This window comes from Gambusia affinis, linkage group LG20 (assembly GCF_019740435.1).
Source record: "Gambusia affinis linkage group LG20, SWU_Gaff_1.0, whole genome shotgun sequence".
In the NCBI taxonomy this organism is placed as follows: Eukaryota; Metazoa; Chordata; class Actinopteri; order Cyprinodontiformes; family Poeciliidae; genus Gambusia; species Gambusia affinis.
Window position 1 is genome coordinate 13,017,197 of NC_057887.1, and position 25,383 is coordinate 13,042,579.

Consider the following 25,383-nt stretch of genomic DNA (forward strand, 5'->3'; position numbering starts at 1 on the left):
TTAGGCATGAACGTACTGCTGCTGTCCAGCAGGCGGCGCCTCGCTTACTTGGTCCACTGCGCGCAGTCGCAGTAGGAACCGTAGCGCGAGAATAAGGAAGCCATCCTCAATTGCTATGAGTTTGTTTGTGGCTGTCTATTCATCATGAAAATAAATGAAAACACATTACTGGAGGGACACACAGTGTTGCTGGTTCCATATAATGAAGAGCATGTCCCCAGGTCAGTACCAGCTGTTATGGTGCGGGTTATTTTTGATCCGTGCAGGACTGCTTTGGTTACCCTGTAGAAACGATACGTTTAACTAATTTGAATCTTTATTTTTAGCTAAATATATTTAATTTGGTTCCAATATTAGTGATCTTTGAGACAAAGATGAACTCAAAATCAAAATGAAACAGAACCACTTGCAAAAATCAAAGTGTGTTTAAAATGCACTTCAACTTATCTTAATTTGCCTTTGAAAATAAATCAAGCTACTTTAAAATACGTATTAAAAGTAACTTACTTGTTTTACAAACCGACTACTACTAGTTTTTTCATAAATGACTTATCTTAACTGTAATAAATGTAAATTTTTTATTTTTTTTTTAAGATTATTGTTATTAATTATATATAGTTTAAACCACTGGCCAATAATCAGTGCTGGTACATTTCCCCAGATATCATGAGTGGATGAAATCCCCCGAGCTGCAGCAGCTGACTGCCTCAGAGCCGCTGAGCCTGCAGCAGGAGTACGACATGCAGAAGAGCTGGAGGGAAGACAATGACAGTATGGTGCCACAAACGCAAACAATAACTATGAATCAGTCAACGTTTAAACAAATGTTTCACTTTTTTTTTTTTTTTTTTCGAACTGCAACTTTCCAGAATGCACATTTATTATCTTGGACAAGCAGCGCTGGGTGGACCCAGGTGTCGATGAGGAGCAGTGCATGGTGGGAGATGTCAACATCTTCCTGACCGACCCCTCAGATCCATTCTTGGCAGAGCTGGAGGTCATGATAGCAGGTGACGCACATTCTGCTTTTTTGTTCAGAGCCTTATTCTAAAAAATAGTTTTAAAAAATGTTGATTATTTTGTTCCTCCCCCGATGAACAGAGCCCAGTTACAGAGGAAGGGGCATAGGAAAGGAGGTGACTCGCATGATGATGAGCTACGGTGAGAAGCTGTTGCTGTTTGTCACATTATAACCTAAACCTTCCGTGTATTTTTAACAGATTTTTATTTTGAACTCCCTAGTGTATCAAAATGCAAATGACTGCTATGAATTTGGTTGGATATAACATTCTAGGTGCTATATTAAGGACACTAATCATAGCCAACAGAGAGGAAAATGCTTATCGATTTGTATTAGCGTCAACAGTTAAATGAAATATGTCCTGCTTTTCAAAATTTAAAAAATGTGACCAAAACAAAATAGCTCAGAAATGTTACGTTATCCCGTTGAAATAAATACATTTCCCTTGATTTGGGAATTGTGTGTTCTTCATCAGGAATCACCAAACTCGGAGTCAAAAAGTTTCAAGCAAAAATTGGTCTGGACAACCAAGTCAGCATCTCCATGTTCAAGAAGCTGCAGTTTCAGGAGGTAAGGAGGAGACTTCAGGTCACTGCGCAGGAAGATCAGATGGTAATCGCCATCTCTGCAGGTATCTGTGTGCAACGTCTTCAAAGAGGTGACCCTCGAGCTGATGGTGGACGACTCCATTCGGACCCAGCTGCAGGAAGACGTGCCTTACATGAGGGAAAGGGACTACAAGCAAACATGCCACAGCAGACATGAACTGGTTCAGCAGTGAGGTGAACTTCTGTGAGCTCCATCGTCCAACCTTTATTTGTGAAACAGAAACACAGAGACTTTACCTCCCTCAAGGAAGAGAGCTCTCGTTTTGGTCGAGATTGCTCCCCGGCAACCTCAACAAAACGCTGCAGGCAGAAGGCGGTCAGAAGGCCTTCGGACAGATTCCCTGTTCCACCGCCAGGATGAAAGCAAACCTCTTGCTGAATAAAGTATTCATCAAAAGGTCAGATAGATGGATGCTTCCTACTTATTCTGTATTTTCCCAGGCCTTTTTAAGTATCCTTGCTCCAACACGCTGCCACCTTGACTAGTGCACATCTGTATGCTTTTTGCTCATATGATTATTCCTAATGAGATACTGCTCACAGGTGGACTCCATGTACTAAGTAGGTGACTTCTGAAGGTCATCATTTGCTGTATTCTAGTAGTTGAAGAGGTTGAATGTAGGAACATGCCACACTCTTCAGATGTTTATAAAAAGAGAAAGTTTGGAAACATTGGATTCTTTAAGCTCTAGTGAAAACAAAAGTTTGCTCCTCAGAAATAAGATGAAAACTCACTTTCTTGCATCTTTGGCAAAAATGTGCCTGTTGTTTTATTTGTCATGTAGCAAAAATGACTCAATTACCAGCTGCGAGCATTTACAGCGTTTACCTGCGAGATTTGACAGGAACAGCGACCTAGATGGAGAAGGCACTGCACATGCTCCGACAGCGACAAGCTTTGGCACGCGCACACCTCTGACGACACTCCAGAGCAGCACCGACGTGTCCGCTTCACATTTAGCGGAACAGCTCAAGGGCAGCCTGCGCTTCAATTAATGTAAAGTGCAAAACGCCGTCCACAGGGAGATATTTAGCTGATGTAAGAAGGAAACAGGCCATATAAAGATTTTGACAATAATTCCATAGGAATAAGTCTCTGTGCAGGCCTTTCACATCCCAGCATCGCAAACGGGAGCATTGATTTCTACATGTTAAAAAAACATCTCAGAGACGCCAGGAAAAGCCTGCAGCTCTCATTTCCGATGGCAGGGTTCAGTTCTTCGATGTCTGCGTGGACTCCAGGAGGTCCTTAGCAGCGGATGACAGATTGCGTAGCAGTTGTCTGGCCACGCCCTCCTGCACTTTGGCCCAGGATAAACAGTCGTCCACGGCCGCGTTGATCGGCATGCAGACCTCTTCCCTCTGCAGGCCGGTCAGCCGACATGCGGCAGCAACTCCAGCTATTCCCAGCGTCAGCAGGAGGAGGAGCTTAAAAATCCAGCCAATGAAAGAACGCTGTGATTTAGCTGTTGGTTTCACGTCGACCTTTTTATCTGTGAAGACAAGAAAAGTGATGTTGAAGTTTCTTCAGCTTCTGAAGCCTCAGATTTTGGAAAGATGCAACAATCAGAATAAAAAGAAATGTTGGCCCCACTTGGTGCTTGCCCGTTCTTTTTCTTCTTCTCCTCCCTCTTCTTCTTCTGTTGCTCCTGCACAGCTAGAGCCGCCATCTGAGCGTTGTACTCCTTCCTTCTCCTCTCCTTCTCCTCCGCTTTCTCCCGTTTGCGAACTTCCCTTTCTCTGGCATCCCGCTCTTTCTGCTTCGCTTCCTTCTTCTTCTCCAGCTCTTAAGTGCAAAAACGACATAAGGTCATCTCCCTGACCCCGATTTATCGTCACTGCGCAGATAAACGGGGTTCTGAGACATTTCAATCCATTTTGAAAATGCAAATAAAGTGACTTTGCCCGTTTTATGGTTTCAGGCTTTAAATATGACAAACCACAGAGTTAAAAATAAATAGCTCCAAGAATAAAATCTTTCCTCTTTGGGGGGGGGATTCAATTATCTACCTTTTTCTTTCAACAGGCGTTTCTCTCGTGCACGATCATATTCTTCCTGTATGGCTCTCATGTGCTGTAGGACCTGAAACACACCAGCATTCAAGTTGTTATTTTTGAGTTGGCCTCAGTTAAGGCCAGAGAAACTGGTTCCACAAAGACCGCTATCATATTTTCCAAAAGAAACACCTAAAAGATTCCCAAGACATCAGGAAAAATATTATATAAGGACTGGTGAGAGAAACATCTAATTTCATATAAGGTGTGTGTCATTATGTCAGCATTCAAACATGTTTGTAGTAGTGTAATGGTTTGTGGCTGCTTTGTTTCTTCAGTGCCTGGGCAGTTTGCTCTAATTGATTGGAACCATAAATTCTAGTGAAATTAAATCTCGATCTATTAACGTTTTCTGTTTACATTAATCAAATGGGGAAAAGAAGAAATCTTTACGGAATCATTCAGTTCTTGTGTGTAAAGCTGCTGGATGTGTTGCAGCCACCTTAGAGGCACACTGTTTGCACTGCTTCTCATCCAGACAGTCTCCTGCCACTTTGGCCAATCCTGGCTCCAGAGGATTATCCTTCAGGTCGAGCCACTTCAGACTCTAAACAAAAGAAGAAGAAAAAAACAAAACAGTAAGTCAACAGTACTGCTAACATTGCACTTATTAGCAGTATTTGAGGCTTTTTGGCAGAACTGTACAAATAAAATATGATCCTACCCACCCTGAGCTGAGAGAAGCTGACAGGCAGGACCATCAGCTTGTTGTTGTAAAGGTCCAGGTGTTGCAGGTTCACCAGGTTCCCCAGGTCATCGGGCAAACAGGTAAGCTGGTTTTTACTCAGGTCAAGCTTCACTAAATGGATGAGGCTGCAAAACTCTGGCTGCGTAAGAGAAATACGGTAAAACAGACAATCATGTATCTGAACATAACTGTGTTAGGAGAAGAAAAACTATATTAGATGGCAAACAGCTGCAAATATACATTTTCAAGTGTTGCTACAACTGAGCTTAAGTAGAGGCTTTAACTAGACAATTCTAATATCTTAATATGACTAAATCTAAACCAATAATTTAGCTGTGGCTCTTGCTGTATATTTAGGGTCTTTCTCATCCTGCTAGAAGGTGAACATATGTTCACATCAGTGTTGACGTCTTCCCATCAACACTGACCAGAAACGTATTCCCCACAGCATGATGCTGTCACCACCACGTTTCACCATGAAGATGGTTTGGTCAGGCCATAGCATAAGGCTTCCTCCATGCACAGTGTTTTTCATAGAGGATTTAAAGGTCAGTGTATGTCTCATCTGACCAAAGCATCTTCTACAGAGCACCTATGGATTTCTTTCAACAATGGTTTTATTCTTAGTGGTGCGATCCAGAGCAGCAGGTGCCTATGCAAACATCTGTCTGCCCTTTCTAGCTATTAAAGTCATTTAGGTCAAAGATTTAGCAATGTGGGTGTTTGATACTCACAGGAAGGGAGATGATGTTGTTACAAGAAAGGTCCACGACTGTGGCTTTAGGAAGTAAAGACTGTAGGAGAAAACAAAGCAAGATTTAGATTAATAAAAACAACTATATTCCTAATCATTGTCACTTATTAAGCTGCATAAATATCTTAATTCCAACAGATTTAACAGTGTGACTTCTTCAGCTCATTATTTCACAAGATGAAGAACGTTCTTGTGATATGTGATATTAGAAACCTTGGATGACTAAGGAGGTGTATTCTAGACTGAGGGAGCGTAATGCTGCTTTCAAATCTGGTGACATGGACGCACTTGAGAGCCTGCTGACCAGCAGTATCTCCATCTGGTCTGGGAGCTACAAGACCTCAGACTGGAAGTCTCTGCGAAGAGTGGTAAAAACAGCGGAGAGGATCATTGGGTCTCCACTCTCCCCCCTGTCCATACCACTGCACACAGATGCTGCTTAGCCAGAGCAAACCAGATCCTCTCTTACTCCACTCATCCTCTCCATGGTCTGTTCATCCGGCTGGCATCTGCCAGGAGATTCCGTAGCAACCGCTGCAGAACAGGCAGACTCAGAAGTAGCTGTCTCCCACTGGCCATCAGATTGCCCAACAATCCCATCACTAAAACTGGCTGAGGCTGCTTGAAAATACTAAGTTATATATATATTTAGCAATACATTATTATTTGTTTATTATGTAATTATAGGCACACTTGTGTTTCTGTGTGTGCTCCGATGTCATTACCAGTTTTACTTAAATTTCTTTGAGAAATGACAATAAAATAAGTCTAAGTCTAGTCTAAAAATGCATTAACCTAGGAGAGGCAGGTTAGTTAGCTAGAAGGAAATAGCTAAAATGCTTCTTTTAGGAAAAAAGCTAATATCAGTGCACTGCCTAAATACAACAGAAAAATCTGCAGTTTAAGCAATATACAAACAAAAATAGAATCAATTGACATCACGGTATTAGGAAGGTGGTTATAATGTTATGACTGATGATGGACGTGTGTTGCACTGGTTGACTATTTGGTTGTAAAGAACGCACAAAGGAATAATATAATTGGAAAACACAGAAAGAGAGTACTGGATTTAAGTGTGTAAATGCATGAATTGATGTTTTATTCGCAGATAAATTATGAAATAAACGCTGCTGGGAGACTTACGAGCTCTCTGACTGGCACTTCACTGAGGTTGCACAGGCTCAGGTCCGCCTCATTCCCGCTGATTTTATCCTTCAGGTTTAACACTTTGGGTTTACTCATCCTGCAGTCTGGAGGGGAACACGGCAACAGAGTTAACCAGATTCAGAATCGAGTAAAGCTGTTTTACTGCACTCACTCCTGATAAGCAGACGACAGGAAACACAGTAAATCTAAACGCTTTACGTGACCGCTCACCTGGGGCAACAGCCGGAGCAGAACTAAGTCCAATAATGACAAGAAAGAGACAGAAATCGAGCGTTTCGGGGTGTAAATATAAGCTAGTCGAAGAATAATCTCTGTTAGAGTTATGTATTTGGAGCTCTGACTGTCTCTCAATGAAAATCCACGTCATTGGTTGAGCAACGTGGCGACGCTAACGACACAGCGCCCTCTACCGTGGCGGAGGACACAGCAGGTAAACGAGAAGCGGCTTGTCTAGTTTTTCTTCAAAGCTTTATATGTTTTTTTTTAATTATGTTTTTCTTTTTATAACAATAAAATCATAAATAATGTACAAAACGCGTATGCATTTAAAAATAAGCACCAATAAGAATGTCTGCATAATTCAAAGGGAGATTTCATCAGCATAGAAAGATCTATCTTTAAAGTCATGCACCTAAATAAATGATCATTTTAACGATAAAGTAGGGAGGTTCCTTACCTGACCATTTACAGTACCATATAATTTCCATATGGATTTATTTTCCATATAAAAACAAAAGTATGGCTGCCTTTTATAGAAAACTATTAGGCCTATATCATTCTTTTTTGTAAAATAACTTTTAACACAAAATATATCGAACAAATGTATACTTTGATGCATTTAAAAAGGATTGAATGATATTTTCCTATGTATGATTTTTTTAGTCAACCAGGCTCTACACATTCACAACAACTTGGACAATTGTAGCAATACTAGTAATAATTTCATCCTCTTTGTCAAGATAGTTTTACATAACTTTAACTATCATAATAATGGGAAAAGCTGCAAATTAAACCAGAAACCAGAAAATGATTGATCTAATCCTCAGATCAGGGTTTCTTGCTTTACGATTGTCTCTTTTAGTGAATATCCGGAATAATCAAGGCATCCAGTCATGAATGATAAACGACAGAAGTATTTGGCTTCCTCAAAATAAAAGTGGTTATTTCAAAGTAATCCAAAGGATTTACCACAACTTCTCATCTGTCTAGGCCAGATAAATGATGTTACACAACATCTTCCTTCAGACTGATGGGGCCAGATGGGCAGTCAGTTTACATGCCTGGAGACATGTCTGAGTCTCTTAAATGGAAATGAACACAGTATCCATTCATAAGTCTTCCACAGAGGCTTTAAAGAAAAACCTCTGTAAGCTTCAAATGTGACAAGCATGGTGCAAGATAAAATCATCCAACATTGTCAGGGAGGCAGAAATGTTCTGCTGTTGTCCAAAGAGAGTCTTTTTGTTGAGAGGAGATATCAAAAACTCCTAATGGAATAACCTTTTGGCTTTGTTGGCAATTTGTTGACTATCTTAATATGTCTGGTTAAAAAATTCCTTGTTCGTTAGAGGAGAATTGGCAGAGTGGATTGAGGTGATAGAAAGGCGGCGGTAACTTAATTACAGGTAAACCACTCAGTAAAATCAAGGGATGCAAAATATAATCTTTGAATTTACAACATTTTGATCTTTAAGGCAGACGAGCTATGCTGCAGAAAACCAGACAACTGGGATCATAATTCACAAAGGCTCACCAACATTAGACAGAAACAGATTGCAAAAATATTGCCTGATCCAATGAATCTTTATTTCAGCTGCAACAATCTCATGATACAATCAGACCTTGGTGTCAACAAGGTCAAAACATGGAACCAACCTAAAAAAAAAAAAACAAAGAAAAAGACTATGTCATGCAGAACCACATTTCCATCTTAGCTTCAGTCAAATCGTTGTGAAGCCAGTGAAAATGAATCAGCTCCTCTGTGCAGCTTCAGACCAGTTAGGGATTTTAGAGTCAAGCCAATGATTTCACAGCAGCACCAGGCTCACAGTGAACTCCCACTACAGGATAAAACCAAATAATCTGCAGCCCCATTGCCAGTGGCAGCTGTTGCCTGGGCACATGTCCAATAGAGGAGGAGAAGGATGGCACAAAGAGACGCATCCTGCCAACGCATCAAAGATGTGGCTGTCAGTAATTCCAGTACTGTTTCCCTGGAGATGGATGCTTTCTCTCCTTGGTGGTAAAAGTTGTGTGAGGCTGTGAGAGGGCAGTAAAAGAAGGCTGACACAGGGAGGCATTGTTTTATGTGCCATGACCTTTGTACGCAGGACTGTCTGTAATTACAGCTTCTCTGTTCTGTTACTGTTCTACATATTCCCCCCTTTTTCTTTTGGAAACATGTACTTTCTACCTTCCTATTTCAAGTTGTTGAATTTTATGACGTCTCACGCCTGGAATATTCAGTCAGAAAACTGACAGCGTTTCAAAATTAAAATCTGAGGCCTGTGATGCGTTCATATTTTGGAGAACCACTATATGTTGACATTTTTCCAAACTCCTCATGTTTTTATTCACATAAAACTGAAAACAATAAGGTGTTATTTTGTGCCACGCGATCCTAATTTATTTTTTTAAACTGTTTATTAGTTTGCAGGTAAGAGTCATCATTAACCCTATAACAAAATAAGATGTTCTGTTAATACATTTTATTCCTGTGTTCTGCAGTTAATTTTCGTCTATAAAACAGGTTATGTTTTTGCTAGTGTTTATTTACATGACAGCAGATGGCTGCTGTGAGCAGACAGGTTGCATTTCAGGACTGGGCTCCGCTCCGCAGCGCCCCCGTCCGGCCTACCGCTGAACTGCGGGGAGAAGCTGTGCGCGTTTGTGCGTATGTGTGCGTGTGCGCCCGGTGAGCGACTGCCGCTGAAGAGACAACGCCGCTGTCTGCTGTCAGGTAAGAAAACCGCCGACACATTTCCTTAATTTCACCGAATTAATCAGCGAGTCATCACTTGGTAATCGAAGACGGAGGCACAGACGCGAGCGGGACGCAGCGTCGTCTTTTCTCCATTGGCATTCCTTGTCTTGCCACTTCATATATTTGTGTGAGGTGGGAGAGGTTTGGCCTCCACGCGTTTCTACGGCCAGAAACATCCCGCTCAGGACTGAAAAACGCTTTTTCTTGCATCGTCTGTCCGCGCATCTCCTCCTGCAGCCGCTTTTTCTTTCTTTCTTCTTTTTGCCTCACACGTTTTCAGTTGTTTTTATTTTTATGCACCATGCGCCGTCTCCATCCTCCTCATCGATCCTCTCCCACAATAAAGGCAGAAACGTGTTTGTGTTGCAGCCATCATCGCTCCAGCCGCGGAGCAGCAGTCGCCTCTCCATAGCCACGGCATTTCGCGTGTTTTCTCCTAATTCCCCGCAGGGATCAAATAAAAAATGTCTTCACCATCCTTCTCGGCGCAGGTCCCCCGTCCTTGAACGCTCTAACGGCGCTAATCCGCCGGAATATTTATAATCTTGTTATTGCGAGGTCTCAGGAGGACAATGATGTCATGTTTTTCGGTTAAATTTACTCCAGTTTGGTGTCTGTGCGCAGTTCTTTTGTTGTCTCCGTTGGCTGCTTTGAGCTCAGCGCGTTAATGTGAATTTTAGGCAGTGAAGCCGTTCATGTTGCTTTCCTTGCTGCCCGTTATTCTGGATCTTTCGCTTCTTTCTTGCACCTCAGGGCCCGAATGGTTTCTCATGGATTCCTTTTTTTCGCCCCTCACCTGTAAACATGAATCAAATTCTGCATCTTCATCATTGCAAAACACGATCCGACACCCCCCCTCAGGCCCCCACTGCATTAATTATATGTGTCTTTTATGTTTTTATATAATGACATTTATTTAAGAGCGCAGACAGCGTGGGCCGTTAGGAGCCTGTGCGCCTGTGCCAAGCCCATTTTTCATTTGCTCAACAGTGCAGCAAGCCAGCTTGCTTATCTGTCACATATGGACACCACAGTAATCCACCTGAGGTCAGTGGACACAATCTGAGCCGGAGAGCCTTTAAACGTGACCCCTTTGTGTGCTTTAATTGGCTGTTTTTAATGCAATAGCACCTGCGGGTTTGTTGAGCTGCATGGATTTGGCGTCGGACACACCTTGTCCTCCATCCTCTCCATCTCATACTTGCAAAGCATTGATTTTGTGTGTGTGCGTGTGTGTGTGCACGGAGCGGGCATGTTGTAGTCTGTAACCGCAGCTTGGAGCCGCTCCAACCTGCCTGGTGATCCACTGAAAGAAGAAAAAAAGACGCTTCGGTGCCATTTTGTTAATGCTCCGATATACTCTTATTTCTGCAAGTTTCTGCAGCACTTTGGCTGGGATTGTTACTGGAGTGACGCTCAGGAATGCTCATACAGACACGGACTCCTCCCCTCTAAACTTTAGTGAAAATAGTGAGTCCTCTGGACAGATGTAATTTACAGAGGCAGAAATCAACTGAATTTGTTCTCGCTTTGTTTTGGCTTCTCGTTGGACACAAATGTGGATAAGTTTTGTCAGTACAGAGAGTATGTTTGCTCAATGTGGCTACTTTAAGTTCAAGATTTTCCTTGTTTCTAGGTTCAGTATAAGAAGCAAGTACAAACTCAGGTTTGCACACATTTAGGAGTATAAGAACAAATCTTTTCACGAGTTTTCTCCTCTGTGCTGAAGTCCACTAGATATTTGTCCAAGCAGCAATCAGCAGTTATTGTTCCTGGTCATGCCTTCTTACATTTAGTCCAACAAATAATGTCATTAACAGTTTAAATGTTCAGTAATAAAATTTAATCGACAGTCAAAAATTTACAATAGCTATTGCAAAAAAAAAAAAAAAATGGTATAAAAACAAAAAAAGATGTAAGTTTATCTCTTTGTAGTGTTTACAGTTTCCTTTAGTTTAGTTTATGTGCAGCTGTTCTGTTGTCTTCTGTGTCACATGCAGCATATTTTAATATGGTTCAGTTCATAAAGCAGTCTTTGTTCCCATATTCCTTCTTACAAATCTCAACATGTGCATAAACTATAATAAGACAAATGTTTAGGCAATAATAGTTTTAGCGTTGTTTTTTTCTTCCCAGTGTTATCGCCAATCAAATGATGTGCCTTCTCGGCAAAGTGGTTAAAATTTTACCACTTTGAAAACAAAACATCAGATATGTGATGCTTTTTTGCTCATTTATTTAATCAATGTGTTAAGAAAACATTCAGAATAAAAAAATGCAGAAAATATTTAATTACATCTCCAGACATTTTCCTGTTTGTCACAAAATGAATAACCTTTTTTTAAATTTTATTCCCCTCATGTTAAACATCTGTTGGACAGATGTCAGGTTTCACTGCAGCTTCCCTCCCTTTGCTGCTTATGGAGTAAAACCATTATGAGGATGCCATTACCAGATGCCCCTCCTCGTTGATAATCCAATGCATTCCTGCTCCCCTCCATCCCTTTGGGAGGAGCTGCAGCACATGTGTCATGCAATCATCGTTTGCGCTGTTATGTAATTCTTTGAAATGATTTTAGTCAGGATCCTTAAAGGAGCAGAGCTCTCAGGCTCTGACCTGGAAGATTTGTGTGCACTGAACAAGAGCCTAATTCACTTTTATAATTCAAATTTCTTTTTCTGTCTGAGTTCATGTTTTTAGTTGACAAATCTATCAAAAATAAATCACTAAATAAATAGTGCAAGAGAGCTTTAATATTTACGGTTTTTCACTGTGGTTCATCTGATGGTCAATGTGAAGAAAACCACTTTATAAATTGTTCCCAGTTGTCTATACCCATGTGTCTTTGGAGGGCCACACAGGAGCTGCTGCCTGTCTCCAGTGGTAACGCTATATGTTGTAATATATATTTTTGAAAACTGCTTCTTGAGCTTTGAAGAAGTTAAGCGTATTTAAATATTAATGTAGAATTTGGGATCACAAAGTTTAATTCTGTTGCTGCGTGATGGTGTTGCTCTAACATGATATTTTGTTTGAAGGAAATTCACATTTCAAATTAAATAGTTACAATATGGCATCATTGCAGAAATAACAATAATAATAATTTTAAAAAAAATCTAATTTAAAATAAATGAAATCCAGACACAGTTTACAAACACCTTTGGATATCAATGAGACAAAAATAGAAAACGAGACTTTATAATATGAGCTGATAAACTAATAAACATTATTTCTTGTTTTAAGTTGAACAATAAAGCCTTTAACTTGGAGCTTGGATGTTTTAAAAGCTAACAAAGTGGCTTAATGCCAAGGTATTAAGCCACAGAGATTTTACAGAGATTTAAGCTACAGAGATTTTACAAAAATCTCTGTAAAAGATTTTTGTTTTTATCTCTGAATATGTTGGTCCATTCAGCCCAGTAACTCTCTCACACCATTTGAACTGTGGACATTGGACACGTAAAAAAAAAAAAAAAAAAAAAATTGTCTTGGATGAGTGATGCAGCTCTCTTTCATGTGTCACACATCTGTACCACTGCTGAAGTTTTAAACTGAACTGAAACTCGAATATCACAGAACTGACCCAAACCCGCTGCCAGACCAGATACTTCATATCCAAAACGGTATTTTGACTCTTAAATAAGAAACAAATTCCACACCCCTGATCCCAATATACATGTGGTTTTCTGTATGGGGCACACCGGAAGCCTCACACATACTTCAAAGATTTCATAGGACTTGATGTTCAAAATCCCTCTCATTTCATCTGCTTAACAATCAATTTCAAATAGGCCTGAATACACATTAATTATCATTTGCATTTGTGTATCAATATACTAATGAGTAAAAAACGAGCAGAATGAGATTTTAACTGAAAAAGTAAATTTAAGCAAAGTAGAGTTTATACATATTTAAAGATGATTAAAAATTTGAATCGAGAGACTTTCCTTGTTTGTCGAGACTCACTCAGCGAAACACGGAGAGGCCCTTTTAGGCTTTAGTCCAAATGTGACCGCATCCAACAGCCGGCCTCATGTTGGACGGTTCTGCCCCGAGAGCTTAGGCTGGCAGAACCAACAACATCACTGAATTTACTTCTTTGGATTGTATCTGGTATGTGACTACAAAGCTGGAACATTCTTTTGGATACATCAATTTATATGGATTTATTAATCATATTATAAATGCAAAAACCAGTTATTATTTTGTTGTAGCTTCCTAAACACGCTGTCTTCCTGCCCCTCTCTTTGTTTCGAATGAAGTGATACGGCATGGCTGTGTCACTCTATGATCATTTACCAATTAATTCATCCTAACCAGACCATGGTGCAACACCCAAGTTACGATTTGCATTTATTAACTTTCAGGGTTTATATTTTAAATTGATTCTCTGTGAAAACCGTACTTTCCCTCCTGTGTGTTTGCATTTACTCCAAGCTGAAAAAAGAGAGGAAAAGCTGACAGAGTTCTAACGTCTGTCAGAAAAAGCTTCTCCTCATCAGACAGAAGACGAAAAGGCACAGCAGGCTTTAAAACTCTGCTGTTCTGCTCGGTCAATTAGCAGCATGCTGACTGAAGTCTGTGGCTCATTGCTCTCGCAGAACTCTGTGTTTAGATGTGTTTTTGTCTCCGAGCATTCAGCAGTTAAGCGATTAAACCTCAAGAGTTCCTCGTGTTTTGAATTCCTCATTGAAAGATTGTGGTTTGTAGATATTCAGCGTGTCTTTAACTCCTCTTCAAACTGGAAGGGAAAGTCGATTATGTCTCATTTGTTTTTATTTTTTTTTTTAATTTTTTTTCAAGAAGGGCGGTGTAACTTTGAAGAAGAACAAAGCATGTGGAGAGTGGGTGCGGTTGGCGTCATTAGACACAAAAATACAGTATGTTTGTGTTCATCACTTATGAGCAAAAAAAAAAACAAAAAACTAAACAATGCTTGCTGGCCGGTTCTGCAGCACACTATAAATGGAAAATGAAAAAGTGGCCACCTTCAGCCTTCTCCATCACCACAGCTTTTCCCACACTGCAAAAGTAGAGAGCTAGCCCGCAGAAGCTGCAGGCTGGGAGGCTGAGTGAGCCGGCCGAGAGGCAAATGATGAGGAAAGTAGGTCAGAGATACAGAAGCAATCAAGCATGAGAGCAGAGCAGCATCGTCGCCTTTCAGCTGAGCTAAGAGCTGCATTGGTGAGGAGACGGGCACACACACACACACACACACACCTACGCACACGCACGCACGCACACACACACGGCATCCGAGTCGCCTTTGTTTTTAGGTTTGACCTGACGTAGCTCTGAGGAATTACACAAGGAAGCAATTAGTGAAATTATGCAGCATAACTTGTCAGGTTTTAATTTTACATCAAGCAGAAGCACGAAACATCTTTGCTTTCCTAGTCTATAGCTAATGTGACAGACTGACGAAATGTGCCGGGATTTATGCGTTCCGACTAACTGTGAGGTGTCAATAGAGAGATTAAATAAACCTCAGTTTTCTCTCTAGACAACGTCTTTTATCCAATACGACCTTCACAAAAAGGGTTTTCCTGATTTGTGTAGCTTCCCATCTCATGACTCTTTTTCAGCTCCAGTGTTTAGAGGAGCTGAAAAGGCTAACAAACATGTCTGCTGGGGCTTTTTGTGAAGGTGATGTGAGATTGTAGGATGCTGGGTTGCTTTAAGGACCATTAGTTCCTACGGACTACAGGATTAGTCAAACTTGTCACCAACCATTTTGACTGTGGGCTTAGAGAGGACGTTGTCTGATTTGAGAACTTTTTTTTTGCAATTGATGTTGGTTCTGCTTCTTTGTGTGCTGAAGCTGTAGAGTCAGGCCATAGTTTTCAACCATAAAAAGTGAATTTATACATTCACACCAGAAGCCAATCTCAGCCTCAAGAGGAGGAAATCTACCTACTTCTGTCTTGGTGCCTTGCTCATGAGTGATGGTCGAATGGATGGATGGATTGGAGCGTTGTAAGTCGTAATGTGAGTGCTGCTCTGGTCTGTTGTGGTGAAAAAGGGACAAGAAAGTGTAGCTTTTGACTCACAGGTCTCAACACTCCAACTGTCATGGCTGTCAAATATGAATCATGAGCAAATTAATGAAACGCCACAAAAAGTAATAGCATCTGAAGCCTTAGAGACAAAGAAGATTCATGAGAAGAAAAAGAATGTGATAGTTTTTAATGGTCAATTTATTGTTATCAGAATAATACCACAAACTATTGTGATAAAACTACCTCTTTGGAAAGAGAGCAATGTTTGGGTTTCCTTTCTGGGCCTGATCCCCTGAGACCTAATCTTGGATAAACGTTCTTCCCCCCTAACGGACAGAAGCAACATCCAGACAAAGCTCCAGTCTATCGACTATCTTCTGCCATCCGTTTTTATTTTTTACATATGAACAAAACACAAAGTGGAGAAGACTAAAACTTTTTCACTTGAGACTGAGACTTATCGCTCCATCCAGAGTAGAAAATCCATATTTTTTATGGTTTTTCATGCAAGGTTTGTTGAGTAATAGTTACCATTTGGATTCTTGCACATATTCACTCGAGAGGAGAATCCAGGGCAGGCCCAGAACTCTGGAGAGATTGTGTGTTCGTTTTGACCTAGAAATGCTTTAGGATTCCCCAGGAGGAGCTGAAATAAGTGAACCTTTCATTGACATTTCTTATTTATTGAGATGCACCTGTATGTTTGACAAGAATATCTTCTGCCATTGGCACAAATGTGCTTAATTAAGAATGAAGCAATTTTAAGAGTTATACACATATTCAGCAGACCTGTCCAACACACTCTGTCACCCTGCACTGTGCAGAGAGCTCCTGGAGCTGTGTCAACATCCCTGTTGACCGAGCTTCTTGCAGAGGCGACGTCTGTGCCAAGGTCTCATTTTCACACGCCCTTGAGAGGATCAGGCTGCAGCAGCAGACTTTTTCAGCCTTTTCCCCTTCGTGAAGCTGCTCCAAACCTTTCTGTCGTGTTCTTTTTCTGCAGGAGCTGAAATGCGTGCCTTTGTGTTTAGACTCAAATCAGATCAACCTGAGGTCAATGGATGTGTCCGGATAGGGGTTTGCCGGTTAAATTACCACCAGCCTCTCCAGGTGGTGGTCCTGGCCTGTCACTAAAACGTGAACCCTTATGAGAAGATTGCTAAATTACAGCAAATTGTAGCAACACAGATGTGTCATTGTGACTAAGCTTTGTTTAAATTCTAACATCCCAGTCTGACCTGGGATAAGATGTGCTTAGAGGGATTCTAGAGTGATGTGGATTACTTCTTTTACGGATCCAATGTTTAGCAATAGTATGTTTTCTCATGGGTTTTAACCCTGTTTTACATTAATATACGTGAAGTGTGTATGTCTTTTGAGCAGCTGCAGGAGCCAGCTCTCTTATCAGCGCTGAGTTTGTTTGCTCTCCAGCTGTCGGAGCTCCCGGATGCAGCGTGAACGGCCTCTTGGAGGGATTGTCTTCGTTGGCAGTGTTACAGCTTTCTTCTTTTTCTTGTTTGGATTCTGTCATGCGTGATGCCACAATACGAGTTTTGTCCTGCAGCTCAGCGAGAGTACACTATTCATTGGATTTTCAATACAACACACACTCTGCCATTTATATTCAGCTGGTGTCTCCCTCTTTCACTTTACAGACACTTTTTTTTTCTTATTACAGGAGCTGCTTTTATTCTGCAGTTCTCCAACAACAGGCTGTGGCAAAGTCATTCAGATGAACTGAATCAGTAAAAGTAATAAAGGTCTGCTGTATAAATCCTTGTTTACACGATTTTGTTCACTACTACACTGTGCAGCGTACTAGGATGGAAAAGTTTTAACTGTTTTGTTTTGTGCATTAAGAAGGTGCATATATATATATGTACATGTGTATATGTACATATATATTTGAGTTGAGAGCAACTCAAACTACAGAGCAGTAATATGGATAGAAAATAGATAAAACTGGTTTGAAAAAAAATAAAAAAATATGTATATATATATATATATATATATATATATATATATATATATATATGGAAGACAGGCTGCATGTTTTTGCCTGATTTTATCTGTTTCCATAGTCATGCCACCCCAAACCAAAGCAGAACAGTAAAAATCTGAAACTTAAAGAGTCAGAGACAGAAAAATAATCTTGTCTCCGGGTCTGATTGTCCCATTGCTCCCATCTGGGCCAAAAGTGGAAGTGTAAACAGCCATCAAGTCATAAGTTAAGAAGGCAGGCAGAGTGAAGGTTGCATATCTGAGCCAGGTGTATTTACACTCGCAGAGTAACCAGGACAACAGTTTAGGTGTTGGTGCTTGTAAATAACTGTACTAAGCGTTTCCTGTTTTTCTTTTGTAGGTGTCAAAAAATGTTTAGTTTTACAACCTTCAGGAACTGAAAAGCAAACGTAATGAAATGCAGTATCCTAAAAGAAAAAGATGGAACTACTTTCTGTTTACATATTCATTCAAGATTGGATTTATTGCAAATGTTTACATGAGATAAATGTTTGTTCCCAATGTGTAGGCTCCACTCAGCCAGTATTTGAGTTTTTCCTGTGGGATTCCTGTAAAAATTTAACAGGGCCTCATTTTTAGTGTTTTCTGTTTCATAATTTTTCAGATGTTTTCACTTTGGTTTGGACTGAGTTAACAGCTGGACTCTTGTCAAACAAGAATATGTTATAATATGCATCGGAATGCAAAGAGTAAATCACACTGTTCAGATTTTCCTCCCACATCCTCTTTAAAATGTAGGTTTGAGGATGACACGCCTTCTGTGTGCACCCTCATGTTCCTCTCTTGTTTTCTATAGTTTCTATGGCCCTCTCTAGTAGCTTTACACATGGGTATGCGTATAAACAAAAATATGCTTTCAAAAAGCAGCTTTTAGGGCCAGACATGCATTTGAGATTGGATTAGGTCTGGATTTTCACTGGACCAACATATTGTAAACCTAACCATTCCATTGTAGCTCTGATTGTATGTTAAAGTTTGTCATTCAGGATTGCTTTCTGTCCCTTCTGGGAAAAAATAAAGCAATCCCAAAGCATGATGAGGCAACTGCTATGTTTAAAGAAGAGAGCTGATGTATTCAGTGTAAGTTTTCCTCCAAAAGTAGAATTTGGCATTTCCAGAGTTACACTGGGAGACACAGATCAGCCGAATTTTATCTTAAGATATATACATCAGGGGATGCCGAATAAAAAAGCCGCTAAAATGTAAAAATCTTAAATGATTTTTAAAACTTACTTCCAATCAAAAACTGTTTAGTTTTCCCCATCAAACCACTTTGTGTCCTTACAGAATGACCTGTCTACTGGTAGCTAATGGCTTTCAGCAATAACGTCCCTCTGAGAGATTAAACCGTCATGTTGCTTTGCCAACATGGGCATCAGAGAGGAACTAAATATTAGAAGTTGCCAAATCTGCATCACAGTTTGGATGGAGAGGCTGATTATGGCATAAGCTCTCCACACTGCCGGGGTCTTACAGTTCGTGTGACAGAGGGCATTAACAAATATGATTTGAATTGATGTAACCAGAGGCTTGGGCTTAATCTGATATGTAATCCTCTCTTTTTTTCACGAGCTTTGATGTGTTGTGTGCTGGTTGAAGGAGCTTCTGGGTTTTACCGTGGCACAGGAGGAAGTATTTGCACTGTGACGACTTGATGGGCTTCTGTAAACTCAAAGAGATTGATCCGGAAGTGCAGCTTGTCACAGTGAGGACAGCATGAACATGGGCTCTATTTTTGTCTGTGAGGCTGTAACATGAAGCATCGACCCCACGTCAAGATGTATAAATAACCGGGTTTGCACAGGCCCAGTGTCTGTTTACATTTGGAGGTGATGGACCTCAAGTGCGTCATCATTACCTTTAGTGACTCTAGCAGGCCACTTCGTTCATCGAAGCTGCCTTGGACGTGAAGTTTATGACTTATTCGAAGTGAGGAGCTGTTCTGGGCTGTTCTCCTGACTTTCTGTCATTTCCTCTTTTGCAGCCTGACCAGTGACTGGCAATGGAGTACATGAACAATGCCTCGAACAGCTACGGTTCTGGAGACACCGTCAGTGCCTCCTTAACGAACATGACCATCAATGACCAGCATCACCAGGAGAACGGAGTCAAAATGAAAGGTCAGCCATCAGCAGCAGACAATGACACACACAAGTTCCTCACCCTGAAAAGATTTTTTTTATGTTTATATATTTGTATGTAGGTGTATACATGTAAGTTTGTATGCTCAGAAATTAGCCTGAAGTCAACAAACCGAGTAACTCATGTTCATCAACGCCACGCATTGAAATCTCCGATAAATAATACGGTACATGCATGACATGACTTTCTTACTGTATTAATACATTCTTGTTAGGCAGGTGAATAATGGTGTAAAATGTGTCTAAATTTCCATCATTGTAAATTCACGTCAGTAATAGTAATTAATTCCCTTTTAATGTGCTTTAACTAATCCTTTTATATGTTTTTGTTGTGCTTTCCGACTTCAACGCCCACAGGATGCAGATTAATTCCTATTTTTTTCATATCAGAGCTTTAATCCCAGATTATTATGGTAAAGACTGTAAATGTATATTTGTGTGTGAGTACAGTGAGGGGGCAGGGCCCGAATCCCCGACTTTCTGCCCTCGTCTGTCTTAATCTTTACACAATGGATTCAATACATGATGGACTTCGGCTGGACTGGGTTCTGTAATCCGGGTATCTGGGTCAGATGTTCATGAACGAGACCCGTGTTAGTCGTTTAAATTGCTCTTCAAGCAATCAAACACTTAGGGCTGCAGAGGAAACTGTTCTCTAATATCAAGAGTTTGTCTTCTTTTAAGTGCTGATGTGATGTACAGCACAGCTCTAAGACAAAACGTTGTAGCATCTCTTTATGGACGTATGAATACAAAACCTGCCATTAAATACTTTATTTATTGATGGTGGGGTTAAAAAAATTCTATTATCTCTTGATATTTTCTGTCAGCTGTCTTATTTGACAGTATACCATACAGATGGAAATAATTTGTTAAACATGTCTTCTATTGCAATAGCATTCCCTCAAACTGAAATGTTTAGAAAATTGCAACTAATTGCAATCGAAATGGAACTTCTAATTACTTCTCCTTGATTGTTTTTACTAACATGCATATTTCAGGTGGGTCTCAATTTATTTTTGTCAAATTAAAATAGCAAAATTCATTGTGTTGCTGACTTGTTATCTCTATTTGTGTTGACTTCCCTCCCGAGAGGGACTGAGCTTGAGAAAGAAAAATTGCAGAAAAAAAAAATCAGTCTGTTATTTTCTCCATCTTAACATGAGTTGATTGCTTACATTCCTGATAATAATCAGTTTGAAATCCATCAGAAGTGTGTTTTTTTCCCCTGTTTTTATCCCATTGTACCACATGGCCACTTAGTACGTAGCCTAGCTTTTCCCAGTTTGCAGCCCTCACTAGTCCAGTCGTTATACCCATTTCCAATTCCCATTATCCCGTGTACTAACAGGACACAGCCAACAGAGTCACGTTCATCTGCAAAGCTAAACAGCTTATCAATAAGCAGTGAAGCACAAAGTGAGTATCTAATCAACACATTAAAGTAGGAGATGTAGAGTCTGTACAGTGTGGTGGTTGAAGTGTGAAGTTAGGCTGTAGTGGTTAGTCTGTAGCTACTAGCCACTACAGCACAGATTAACCACTACACGCTACAGTTCTGAGAGTGCATAACATTCGGTGTCACTTTTTACATTTTTCTTTAACAAACTTCAATTTTGATTTCCAGAGGAAGAAGCAGTGGTCACTGAAAATGGGCTGAAAACTGTGTGTGAACTTTCTCAGCCAGAGAGCAACCAATATGATGACGAGTTGCATCCTGGTACGAACGCCTGAAAAACAATCCCCGAACCCGATGTTTGAAAAGCTGCTTCAACTCCCATTTCTGCTTGGTTTACTTTGTGCTCAACTAATCCCTCAATTCCTTTCTTCTTTTACAGAGAGACACTAGCTGTGTTTTGTTTCAGTCTCCCAAATGCAACCCACTCTAATTGACATTTTTTGTTTTCCTGCTTTAAATCTGTTCTGCTGTACTGCTACTGTGAGACGTTGTAATTGCATGCAGTCACTCTGTCAGGAGCCACAGTGACAGAAAATACTGGCTCTCTGTGCTTGTTAGAAACAAGCGCTAAAACGTCATGCTTTGATCACAAATACAGAGAGTGAAAGCTTCTCCAAAACAAAGAGATTGGAAAGGTTATGAGGTTGAAGAGGACTCTTAGTGCAGACAGAGGACAATTCTCAGCTTGTTACAGAAAATTCCAGATAAATCTGCTTAGTTAATTTGAAAACTGACTTTGAGAGAGGACCAGGAGCAAGTTATATCTTCCATCGGTTTTTACAGCTTTGTCAAAAAGTTGTTTGAATTCTAGATAAATACCCTAGAATTTAGTTTTAAAAGGAATATGATTCTGCTTTATCTAGATGCATGTTAGCCTGTTAGCAGCCAGTGATACTTTTTTGGCTAGCTGCTAAAGGACTTTTCTTTTTTGAAGGAAACCTAAAAAGGAGATAATGAAAGTCATTTAAAAAAATATATGTATATATTTAATCTCAGTTTATGTTTTATTGTCTTTAGTTGGGTAATTGTGTTTTGGACAATAATTGTACATCTACAGACAGTCCAATAAAAATACAGGGACACAACCAAACTAGAAAGTGGCTTTATTTATTTATTTATTTTCCAAAACAAGAGGGATTACTTTAACATGATAAAATGAATACTTGTATTTCTCAAGTTATCAGACATTTTAATTGCTATGGCCAAAGTTACTGGCTGCTCTTTTTTGTGACATGTATATTTATTTCAGCTGTGTAATTGAAACATGTTTTTTATTCTTTTGGCTTTTGGCTTTTTTTTTTTGCTTTGATTGAAAGGTCTTGGAACGCTGCTTTATAAAGAACAGCAACCCAATCCTCACACTAAAATAGCAAAGAAGTCCTTTTTTTAATCTAGCTGCACATGATTGTTATTCTAGACTGAAAGAAGTGGTCAGGCCACATGCAGACCAGAGACTTGTGTAATTTGTTACGCAGATACGCGGCTCTGAGTTGTGGTAAAGGCCACACTAACATTAAGCAGCTGAAACACCAGCTAACATGGTCCATATGTGAGCCATGTTAGCTGTGTGTGTGTGTGTAGAAACCTGCTGTGCTTGTTTTGCTGTTATGCTCTTGCATATTTTCCTTTATACCTTTGAATTTTTCATTACTGTGACTGACAGGTATTGGCTGCGGGCTTTCTGCACTGATTGAAGACACGCTGTTTGCAGGCTTATTGATTTCTTTGCGAAGAGTGAGTGTGTTAATCGGTCTTGAACAACAAAAACACATTACTGACTGAGCTCTCGTGTCTTTCCCATTTGTCTCATACCGGTCAATGAGCAGCAGGAGGAGCCTCTTCAACAGGTAGGCTGCTATATCTCTCATTGATTCCACTAAGAAGTCATTTAGTTACTGCTGAAGACAGATATAAGTACATTTACAGCACCAGCTGCGCAAGAAGGTAGCCTGGAGGGATTGAAAGGTCTTGCCAGGATTTTCAAGTGGGTTGTAAAGATTGTGTCGTCTTTGGAACACAATTACTCTGCTCAGACTGGGCTAATTAATGCTGACAAGAAGGAAGATGTATAATTTTTTTTTATTTATAATGAATGCATATTAAACATAAGTATTTTTAAGTTTTAAATATATATAATAAATCTGCTTATATTTTTGCGCTCTGGATCTGGTTGCTTTTGTATTTTCTAATATTTTAATTTTTCAGTTTTTGGATGAAAGGATTTGCAAAATGTTTTTATCCAAGCAGTAAAGATTCATTTTTTATGCTAGAATTACTGTCCTTTTAAAATGCTGTAATTTGTATAACCATAAAAATGTTTAATCTATTAAAAGGGAGGGTTTTCTTTGCATGTACACATTTCCACCAAAGAGGACAAGGTTGTTTTTTTAAAGATTTTTATTTTTGACATTAGTATCAGAATTTTAGAAGCATATTTATTGATTGTATTAATTTTAGTGTTGCGTTAAAAATATGAGCTCATCATCCTATATTGTCTTCCCATTTCAGCTGTTAAGACTCAAGACACTTTTTGAAAAATACATTTTGAACTTTCTCATCTGATGACAATAAAAGAATAGAAAAATAGATTAGAATTTGTTTTTTTATGTTGTATTTCAGGTCTAGAATATGCTCATTAACAAGCATTCAAGTGCAAGAGTCAGATTATAAAACAACTTTCAATAGAACTGTTTTATAGTCTAATGACATTCAAACATTAGTATGATTTAAACAACAAAAAAAGTTGTTTTTTTCTTTTTTTCTAATCAAAATACAAGAGACTTATTCTTTACATAACCTTGCAGATGGCTACAAGATTAGCATGTATGTCTGCAAGTTTAGTAGCTCGGTTAGTTGACCTGCTAACAGTAACAATGTAGGCTCCAACATTGAATTTAAAATGGCTTATTAATTTTGTTTCTTTATATTTAATCAAATACATGTGTTTAGACACCATTATGTATCTTAAAACACCTTGTGTCATTTGTTTTTCACTTCACTTCAACACTAGATTGTATTAATGGACAACATGCGATGCCATTTTCCAAGCAGCAGTGACAGTGGTGGTGCTTTCGTGTTTCAGACCTTTTACCTTTTTCTGGAATGCAACATCTTTTGTCTCTCAAGTATTGTGTATTACTGTCTCAGTTTCTTTTAAATGTCATCTTTCAGTTCTCATTTTAAGTTTTTGTTGTGTTTCCTCAGTGATCTCATATTTTTTCCCTTTTTTCACATTTCATTTTTGTTTTATGGGGAGGTGGAAAACAAGTGCTGTAAATGTTTTGGGGGGTTTTTAAACATGGTTTTCAAGTCAAAGTATTGAGGCCTGCTGATGGTGAGTTTGCTCCAGCTGAGCATGGAGCTGCTGAAAAAATCATTGACTTCATGGACACTTCCTCTTCCCCAGACGCAGGAATAAAGTCGGTGGGAGAGTTTGGGAAGAGGTTAAGTGAGTCTTTATGGGCCTCTGAAGATCTCAGCTGCAGGTCAGAGTTGAGGCAGGACATAGAGGCCAGCAGGGGGAGCCCTGAGTGGACCGCAGCTGCTGATTCTCAGAGGGCAATAAGCCTCGATGCATCCGAGTGCTTGGCGAAAATGAACGACACGCCTGCGACGTTTTTAGTCCGCAGCGCGGCTTTGGAGGACCTGACAGCCATTGAAGACAGAAGCTTGTGGGGTAACCAGGAGGAGGAGCAGATAAAAGATGGACTGTCTGTCAAAGGAGCTGAAACAAAGTGTCACAGTGACTCTAGAAGCAAAAATATCCCTTCAGAAACAAAGCAAAGTCTCCAGGAACAAAGGCTGTCAGAATCTGGTTTTGATTCTCATTCAGAAGATCTCCCTCCAACACACATCACTGGGAGCATTTCTGGGAAGCATCGTCCCTTCACCAAACCGCCATGTGACGCAGAGGCTGAAAACAGCAGTGAGTCATCACCACACAGGGCCAGCGATTCAAAGCCTGACATTTCCAATGACTTACAGAAGAGCAGTGTTGCTCAAGCCTCCTCCCAGCTGCAGAAATGTCCCTGCCCAAGCCCTGCAGCCAGAAGGTCTCTGGTGCCGGTCGCTGTTTTCAAAGGTCTGTTTGCTGTCACATTCACCAGTTCAGAACCAGCCCTGCTTCAGTTGACTCCTTCCACATGTTTGATTTACAAATGCAGCTTCGCCTCTCTGTTATGCAGCACTGTTTCTCCAAATTATTTCCAAGGACGTTACCTTTAAGCTGAGGAGCTTGTTGTCCCCCCCCTCCTCCCAACCCCACACTTTAGCTTTCTGTTTCCATGTCTGCCCACCCAGCTGGTAATGCAGCCCAAAACAGACACGTTCTGCTTGTAAACACGTGTTTTATTTCACTCTGCATGCTGCATACTCAACACATCTTATTTCATGTTGTGCATTTTTATTTGTTAGCCATAATTGTGGTTTTTTATGAACACTTGGAGGGAAATGTGTTGACTTATTTCACCTGGAAGAATCGGAAGC

The 25,383-nt window shown here is 40.1% G+C and overlaps 3 protein-coding genes across 27 annotated transcripts in view; 2 read left to right on the forward strand and 1 right to left on the reverse strand.

The window, feature by feature from the left end:
• Positions 1 to 65: 65 nt before the first annotated feature.
• On the forward strand, positions 66 to 3,539 carry nat9 (N-acetyltransferase 9 (GCN5-related, putative)). The gene is made up of 6 exons (XM_044101826.1): positions 66 to 221; positions 662 to 771; positions 870 to 1,010; positions 1,102 to 1,161; positions 1,497 to 1,591; positions 1,653 to 3,539. Exons 1-6 carry the CDS (start codon positions 145 to 147, stop codon positions 1,800 to 1,802), a joined length of 633 nt encoding a protein of 210 aa, XP_043957761.1. The 5' UTR covers positions 66 to 144; the 3' UTR covers positions 1,803 to 3,539.
• Positions 2,365 to 6,737, reverse strand: lrrc59 (leucine rich repeat containing 59). The gene is made up of 8 exons (XM_044101817.1): positions 6,504 to 6,737; positions 6,270 to 6,376; positions 5,107 to 5,166; positions 4,353 to 4,511; positions 4,127 to 4,231; positions 3,640 to 3,712; positions 3,224 to 3,415; positions 2,365 to 3,122 (listed from the first exon to the last, which is right to left on the reverse strand). The coding sequence occupies exons 1-8, from the start codon at positions 6,658 to 6,660 to the stop codon at positions 2,842 to 2,844; spliced, it is 1,134 nt and encodes a 377-aa protein (XP_043957752.1). The 5' UTR covers positions 6,661 to 6,737; the 3' UTR covers positions 2,365 to 2,841.
• A 2,394-nt stretch (positions 6,738 to 9,131) lies between these two features.
• The window catches only part of LOC122822858 (microtubule-associated protein tau-like), a 30,664-nt gene continuing 14,412 nt past the window's right edge, over positions 9,132 to 25,383 (forward strand). For 4 of the 25 annotated variants that reach the window (XM_044101851.1, XM_044101854.1, XM_044101855.1 and 1 more), the window contains exons 1-4: positions 9,132 to 9,252; positions 19,283 to 19,418; positions 21,067 to 21,159; positions 22,725 to 22,745. In XM_044101851.1, the coding sequence (XP_043957786.1) occupies positions 19,301 to 19,418; positions 21,067 to 21,159; positions 22,725 to 22,745 (232 nt within the window). In that variant the 5' untranslated portion in view covers positions 9,132 to 9,252; positions 19,283 to 19,300. Of the gene's footprint in view, positions 9,253 to 19,111; positions 19,142 to 19,282; positions 19,419 to 21,066; positions 21,160 to 22,724; positions 22,746 to 23,055; positions 24,980 to 25,383 lie in introns of those variants that run through there. The other 21 variants (XM_044101853.1, XM_044101857.1, XM_044101860.1 and 18 more) reach the window with 14 other exon arrangements.

What these genes read in the sequence shown, in the direction of transcription:
- nat9 (XM_044101826.1), top strand. Translation starts at nt 145, where the DNA reads ATGAAAATAAATGAAAACACATTACTGGAGGGACACACAGTGTTGCTG. An exon ending in AATGAAGAGCATGTCCCCAG is followed by an intron (nt 222 to 661) that starts GTCAGTACCAGC and finishes ACATTTCCCCAG; the next exon opens with ATATCATGAGTGGATGAAAT. An exon ending in TCGCATGATGATGAGCTACG is followed by an intron (nt 1,162 to 1,496) that starts GTGAGAAGCTGT and finishes GTTCTTCATCAG; the next exon opens with GAATCACCAAACTCGGAGTC.
- lrrc59 (XM_044101817.1), bottom strand. Translation starts at nt 6,660, where the DNA reads ATGACGTGGATTTTCATTGAGAGACAGTCAGAGCTCCAAATACATAAC. An exon ending in ACAACATCATCTCCCTTCCT is followed by an intron (nt 4,512 to 5,106) that starts GTGAGTATCAAA and finishes TCTCTTACGCAG; the next exon opens with CCAGAGTTTTGCAGCCTCAT. An exon ending in ACGCCTGTTGAAAGAAAAAG is followed by an intron (nt 3,416 to 3,639) that starts GTAGATAATTGA and finishes TTTGCACTTAAG; the next exon opens with AGCTGGAGAAGAAGAAGGAA.